Here is a 7,256-nt window from a genome sequence, read left to right on the forward strand (position 1 = left end):
AAGAACAATTTATTCAACTATACCTAATTTTGAATATTATCCTGAAGATTGTCTTATTAATTCATAATACAATAAGAATATGTGGCAATTGAAAGCAATTGTCTTCCTCTGCAGTTCATTGGGCAGCAAGATCTTTTTAAACATCAATCAGTAAGTGAATTGATGAGGTTGTAGATGTAAAGGTTTGTACAGGGTTTTAGATTTTATTTGACTTCTAATACAGTGTCTGTGTTATTTGGTTAATATATTGTTTTCTGCAACATCAAAAGCGGTCTGCTTGTTGCAGTCTAAGTATTTGCACTATATTCCATAAAATACTGGTGAATACACTATAATTACACACATTTTATATAACTGAATCAGCCCTCAGTCGACTTGCTTTCCTAATTTTTGTTTTTAAATGTTGCATTATGAAATACTGTTTGTGTCGTTTGCCGGAGTCCCTCTAAATTTGCTTTTTCTTTTTTCGATGTGTAGCTTTCCAACCTTGGGAATTAAATTTAAAATTTCGCCAAAAACGGTGTATTGGCATCAGTTAAGGTCCATTAGGATTATTCCTGGACTTCTCAATAAACGAAATATTCAACTTTGGAAATACTCTCGAAATGTCCATGCGTGCTGAGAAGCTGCTATATGTGGCCAAAACACAAAATCTTCCTTCATAATGCTTTTTCTTCATGAACTGCAATAATCTAGATCTAATAAACTTGTTTCAATATACTTTGGACGTTAAAGAATTTCCAGAAAGAAAAATGCATGCTGAAGAAAAACAATTAGAAAATATCGCCAACTATACCGACCCTTTTGAGTTGAGCTTTATGTGTCTTCTGAAATACATTTCTGAATTTACTTCCTCGTTTTTCTAATTATAATTCTTTCGTCGATTCCCTCAAACGTAAAATATGACTTTCCAAACCTTTAGCAGGTGAAAATTCATCGTCACTGAGACTTCTAGGTTTGGATTTTTGTTCCATTTGTTGCTCTCAGAATATTTGGATGCCGATCATCTTGATTTTAGAAATACATTTTGTTCCTTACATATTTCTTATCGATTTTTAATTTTCTAACAAATTTTCACAAACTTATTTCCAGTTTTCCGTGAGTCGCTTTAGCCAAAGCTTCTTATTTCCCATTTTTTCCCCTCTTTAGCTGACTTTCCTTCAATTGAAATACTTGTCTCAACGCCGAGATATCGTAAATTGTTTGTTTTTGTTCATAAAACTTGCCAATTATTCTCTATCTCCAGTTTTCTTTTAGATTTTCCATAACTACACTTCTGATACAGACGTAATGTTTATACTTGGGACATTTGTCAACTGCTAAATTACGAGAAATTTGGTAACATTATCGCCTACTTTACTTGGTAAGCTTTCCACAAATATACGGATACTTATTTCAGATAATTTTATTTTCATTAGAAAAATATATTTGACGGTTTATTATTGAATTCGAGTAGTACAATAGTGCAAGGAACCCCTAACTGAAAATTTAAAACTTTCCAACTGATTTTGTAACTGTGTGACTTATCTTTTTAGAATAGTTATTTATAAATTTTTATTTATAATCAACTAAGAAATTTGTTTGATACTAAATGAATATTTATAATGCACATACACACCCACAGTGGTATTCTTTTTATCAGTTTGAGAGTAGGAAGTGTTCAGACCCGTTATTTCAGGGATTATTACATTGTAGAATGTCGAGAGTAATCGCGCACAGATAATTTCATAACCAGTTTCATCTAAAACTTCCTTTTCTATGAACAACTGAATAACCCCACGAAAAGAGTCAGAAAAGTTTCTTAATCGTTTCGTAATGATCTCAAAATAGTCATGACATAACAACGTGCTTTAGAAGAAATAGCTTACAAATTGAATGATAAATATGTCATTTCCAATATAAAATCTATGTGTCCATCCACCAAAAGTATTGGATCTCATGTCATTTTATTGTAATAATTTCTCAATTCTTAAATACATTTATATGAAATAATTGACACAATACGGAATACTTTCTATCTGCTAATTAACCCCTTTCTTATTTATTATTAAGTTTATATATATGGATTATATACGAATTTTTTTCATCAAACCTCGTGTCATTGGTATAGACTGCTTCTAATCAAAATAATTCAGACCACCGAGTTTTGTTTAACTGAAATTTTCAAAACGGCTTTTTGAGTTTATTGCCAAAACTGAACAGCGAAATATTTGAAAGCACAAATTAAAAAAAAAAACTTTTGTTTGATTCATATAACAAATCGGGAAAAATAAAATCAAAATGCCCAGTATTTATTCTAAAACAATGTATCAGTTGACACGTAAAGAATTTATATCAGGTAACCCTTGACTATTGGTTTAACGTTTTCTATTCTTTATTTATGTTTTTATTTGCGACCAAATGAAAAAATTAGAACCTCTCGCCAAGCAAACTCAATTCCACGAATAAATCGATGAGGAAAATATTTCTTCAGGTTTTGACGAACTTGTAAAAAATAATGAGGCAGAGTACAGTCGTGTGAAAACCATATCTTTTGTTTTAAGGCGAGAGTTACGTTTTTCAGTAACTCGTAGAAATCTGATTTAAAAGTCCACTTAAATTAGTTGGCTCTTTAGAAAAACACATTAAATAATAATCTTATTCTATGTCAAACCTTATTTCAACCTCAATCTTGTGATGAAAATGTCTCTTTGTCTGTCGATGTCTAGAACCACTAATTATTGTTTTTTCCTCATCTACTAAATGTTCCTTGGTAAAAAAAATCTTTGTTAAAATCTTGTTTGTCAAAAATTGGACAGAGTGTGGTTGTGCACGTACTAAATTTCTAATGGTATGTGAGAATATGTACTAAGTTATTCCCTCATATTCTAGAAACAGTCGATCGGTTTACCTCTGCGATACGAATTAAAATTACGAATTCTTCATCGACATTAATAATTATTGTACTTTCGTGTTGATTTTAAGACATAAAAACCTCTTTTCATCTAAGCGTTTGACAAAAGAACAGTTTGTAGTTGAGTTTTCTTCGATTTGGTTGTAATTGTGATTATCATAATAGCGAGGATGTTCTACTTCTTAATGTCAACTCACACAGAAGGTGTTGTCATAGGAGCGCTATTTGAGTAATCTACATATATTTGAAACATCCATCTTGGTCAAACTTAAGCAGAGCATACACGGTCAATAATACTGACAGTATCGAAAAATATTGTCAGTAATACTGATCGTGTAATCCGAGGTATTGAAGTACTGAAGAGGGTACTGAAGATTGATGCTTCAATCCATTCATTCCTCAGTTCTGGTCGCCGAGTAGTGGGGATACTGACAGTAATAATGACCGTGTGGCCGGGTTTGCTTCATTCTTCAGTAATGAGGCGGGTTTAGGTTGTGAAAACACGTGCCATCTAATTGATGAAATCTTGGAGTTCGACGTTGGTTTGCTTTTTGTAGAGTTGCCGTTTATTTTCTCTGAAAACGTGAAGCCTGCTTATTTTCTTACGAATTTAAGTTAAATTACGTTATTTAAATTAAGTTAAATTAAGTTTAATTACGATAAATTTATCTTCCTCAGTTATTAAATTGTGCAAAAACTCGTGCATCCAAAGTAAGTACAAGATTATTTTTAAAATACTGTGAATTTAACCCTCTGGGTACCACGGTCCTCATGAAAGTCAAGTACCACAGGGGTCCTTTTTGGACCCCAAATATTTTTTTCCATTTTAAATCTTGGGTTATTGAATAGGAAGTTGAAACTTGGTACTTTCACATGTTTTTGAATGCTAATAATGAATTTTACCTTCAAGTTTACTCATCTTTTAACTTATGCCCAAAAATAAATAAAAGGTGCAACTTGTTTTTTCTTGTATTTTCTGAAGAAACAATATTTTAAAACGGAGTTTACAAAGGTCATACAGCAGAGAAAGTTAAATTCTCGTAAAAGTGTTGGGTCCCAAAAGGACCCCATGGTACTCGGAGGGTTAATAACGAAAATATTAATCATAACTTCATTTACATTTTGTTAAATAATTTGCAGATGGAGGATAATATGGACGAAGATCTTAAATTATTTATTCATACTTTTGAATCCATGCCCGAATTGTGGAGCTCCACAGATCCAAATTACATGAAAAAAAATAAAAGGATGGAAGCCTTAAATAAATTATTGCCTTTGTACAAAAAAATAAAACCTAACGCGGAAATTTCCGATGTCAGGAAAAAAATAAATACATTAAGATCAAATTTTCGAAAAGAACTTAAGAAAATTGAATCTTCGAAAAGGTGAGAATATATACCAACATTTTGATTTTCTTAGTAAAATTTTATTTAGGCATTAGGTATAGTTGTTTTTATAATAATTATATAAAAAAGAAAATATGAAATGAATTTATTATGTTATTAAAGGTCTGGATGTGGTACCGAAGACATTTACACTCCGTCGTCATGGGTATTTTATGCTCTTCAATTTCTTGATAAAATCGAGCAGCCATTCGAAACCCACTCGTCGATTGATGTGGAAAACGAGGAAGAGGAACAGGTATGATTTTGATTGTTTGGTTTTTACCATAAATTTCAGTATTAAATTTTTTGAAATAAAAAATTAACATTTGCAAAAGTATTATGACAAATTATTATGTAAGATTAAAATATGTACAATATTTATCCCTTGTGGATTTTGCGTCGCTTGCATTCCTACTATGTTCTTCACGAAGACTAGCCCCTACATCTATGCTTTCAATTTCGTTTTGTGCACTAAAGTTTAGAGATTCCTTTTTTAAGTAATTATGCAGATAGCAGCATGCTAGTGTAATTTTTGTTGCTTTGTCAGGACCAAGATTTATTGGCTTTTGAAACACACCAAATCTTGATGCGAGAATGCCAAAGGCATTTTCGACTACACATCGAGCTGTGGACAGTCGTTTATTGAAAGTATCTTGCTCCTTTGTACATTTTTTTTGAGGGTATGGTTTCATAAGGTTGCAGTGCAAAGCAAAGGCCTCATCTGCCACAAAAACGTAAGGAAAATAATCCTCTGAACCTGGTAACTTTGTGGGAGGTGGAATATGCAATTGCTTTTTTAGAAACAAATCCCAAAATTTTGTATAAAAGAGGACCCCACCGTCGGAGATCCTACCATTAGCTCCTACATCCACCATTATAAATTCCTTATTTGCATTGACCAATGCCATTAAAACAATGCTAAAGTGTCCTTTATAATTATAATACAGAGAGGAGGTATTAGCCGGTTTTTTTATGGCGATATGCTTTCCATCAAGAGCTCCGAGACAAGTAGGAAAGTGGCAGTTCTTGCTGAATTCTGCTGCAGTTAATAACCATTCCTCTTCTGTTAAGGGAAGCTGTAAAAAAAAAAATATTTTTTAAATAATAATAAGATTGTTATTATTAGTAGTAATAAAAATTTGCTGTAATTAGTTACAAAGAATGTCAATCATTTTTAAAGCATGAAATATGAACATCGAGGAATTTTTTAACTCTTGTTTTATTTTTTAGGCTCAAGAAACTACAAACATAATTCCAGAGGACGATGTTATCACTCAGCCTTCGACTTCAATAAATTACAACAGAAAATCCAAAAAACAAAAAAAATGTAATAAACAATCAGATTTGCTGAATTTAGCGTGTGAGTACCTGACCAAGGAAAAAGAAGGAGATTACAATCTTAACTTAGCGAAAGTTTGGGCTACAAAATTGCAAAATTTGGATGCGTCCCAAAAAATACTTGCCGAAAAGGCCATAAACGACATTTTATTTGAGGCTACAATGGGGAATCTGCATCACAACTCCGTTAAAATCAACGAGCCGCAATCTTCCTGCCTCCATTCATCAAATCCTTCCCAAATACTGAACGGAACCCTTCCTAGTCCAGTCCATGTCCCTTCTACCACCACCACTTCCCCCCAAAAAATTATGATTTTAAACAATAATAACAATTATGATCCAATCGATGATAACGGCATTTCATCAAAAAATAACTTGAAGGACTACTATCATACATTTTCTGAATAAAATAAAATTTTGTAAAGTGTATAAATGCCTATACATACTAATAAAATATTTTACTAATTGAATTTTTTTGTTCAACTTACCTTGATATAATCTCGAAGCACATAGATGAGAGTTTCACATGTTTCAATTATCATTGAACTAATTGCTGCTGGGGAAATCAATGCTGAGAACTTGAGGTCAGCAAAATTTCTTCCTGTCGCCAGGTATCGCAAAGTAACAGCGAGTCGCTCTTTTGGACTGATACTTTGTCTCATATTAGTGTCTTGCTTTTTAATATGAGGTGAAACCATGTCCAATAAAGTTAAAAACGTTGTTTCACTCATTCGAAAATAATTTTTGAAATCTGCAGGATTTTTAACTACTATTTCATTCAATAGGTTTAAATGGGTGTACCTGTCTCTTTCCAACAGCCAATCCTTAACCCATATTCTTCTTTTTTTTCTTTTTTTTACAACAGCAGAAGCTATAACTATTGCCAAACAGGCTCTATCCATGTTAAGTTATCTACTAAAGGATGGAAAGCGGGAACTGACGAATAATATTGACAGTAATAATGACCGTGTGAATTAAACGAACATCAGTAATACTTTCAGTAATAATGATCGTGTAATCACAGAAAATACTGAAGAAGGGCACCTTCAGTACTTTTATCAATACCTACTGTCAGTTTTATTGACCGTGTATGCTCTGCTTTAGGCTCTCTCATACATTCAATATTGCATGAAAATTTTGCGGTCAAAAGGTCGTGTTGATTGGTGCAAAGAAATGCTGAAAACATTCGATCGCGTTTCTTCAAAAGACCGTGACAGGCGACGAATCATGAATCTAAGCATATAAACCCAAAACTAAATATCAATGGACTGTATGGGTCTTTCAAGATGAGCCGAATCCAGAAAAGTTGTTCGCACACGAAGCACCTCGAAGCAAATGGTCACCTGTTTTCTCAGAATAAGTAGACTTGTTACCACCGTTCTAATAGAGCAACGTAGAATGGAAACAACAACAGCATTTGTTTGCAAGAAGTGTGAAGACGAATAATTTTTCACAAAGACAATGCGAGCTCTAACACATAAGTTCAAACAAAAACATTTTTGAACGCTGAAAAAAAGCGATGGTTGCATTCAAATTACATGTTTTGGAGGTACCTCAATCGGAATGTAAAAAATAATTAGTTCAAGCGAATGCAAAAATGTATTCATTCCAATGGCGAATATTTTGAAAAACAATACAGC

At 32.6% G+C, this 7,256-nt stretch overlaps 2 protein-coding genes across 2 annotated transcripts; one reads left to right on the top strand and one right to left on the bottom strand.

Moving 5' to 3' along the window:
* The first annotated feature begins 3,469 nt into the window (after window positions 1-3,469).
* LOC130896420 (uncharacterized) lies at window positions 3,470-6,081 on the top strand. The gene is made up of 4 exons (XM_057804485.1): window positions 3,470-3,604; window positions 4,034-4,278; window positions 4,402-4,534; window positions 5,509-6,081. The coding sequence occupies exons 2-4, from the start codon at window positions 4,034-4,036 to the stop codon at window positions 6,022-6,024; spliced, it is 894 nt and encodes a 297-aa protein (XP_057660468.1). The 5' UTR covers window positions 3,470-3,604; the 3' UTR covers window positions 6,025-6,081.
* LOC130896419 (putative nuclease HARBI1) lies at window positions 4,529-6,707 on the bottom strand. Its single transcript, XM_057804483.1, has 2 exons — window positions 6,105-6,707; window positions 4,529-5,354 (listed from the first exon to the last, which is right to left on the bottom strand). The coding sequence occupies exons 1-2, from the start codon at window positions 6,516-6,518 to the stop codon at window positions 4,629-4,631; spliced, it is 1,140 nt and encodes a 379-aa protein (XP_057660466.1). The 5' UTR covers window positions 6,519-6,707; the 3' UTR covers window positions 4,529-4,628.
* Between the last annotated feature and the right edge of the window lie 549 nt (window positions 6,708-7,256).

This window comes from Diorhabda carinulata, chromosome 7 (genome assembly GCF_026250575.1).
Source record: "Diorhabda carinulata isolate Delta chromosome 7, icDioCari1.1, whole genome shotgun sequence".
NCBI classification, from domain to species: domain Eukaryota; kingdom Metazoa; phylum Arthropoda; class Insecta; order Coleoptera; family Chrysomelidae; genus Diorhabda; species Diorhabda carinulata.

What these genes read in the sequence shown, in the direction of transcription:
- LOC130896419 (XM_057804483.1), bottom strand. Translation starts at nt 6,518, where the DNA reads ATGGATAGAGCCTGTTTGGCAATAGTTATAGCTTCTGCTGTTGTAAAA. An exon ending in TGCTTCGAGATTATATCAAG is followed by an intron (nt 5,355 to 6,104) that starts GTAAGTTGAACA and finishes TTTTTTTTACAG; the next exon opens with CTTCCCTTAACAGAAGAGGA.
- LOC130896420 (XM_057804485.1), top strand. Translation starts at nt 4,034, where the DNA reads ATGGAGGATAATATGGACGAAGATCTTAAATTATTTATTCATACTTTT. An exon ending in AAAATTGAATCTTCGAAAAG is followed by an intron (nt 4,279 to 4,401) that starts GTGAGAATATAT and finishes ATGTTATTAAAG; the next exon opens with GTCTGGATGTGGTACCGAAG. An exon ending in AAAACGAGGAAGAGGAACAG is followed by an intron (nt 4,535 to 5,508) that starts GTATGATTTTGA and finishes TTTATTTTTTAG; the next exon opens with GCTCAAGAAACTACAAACAT.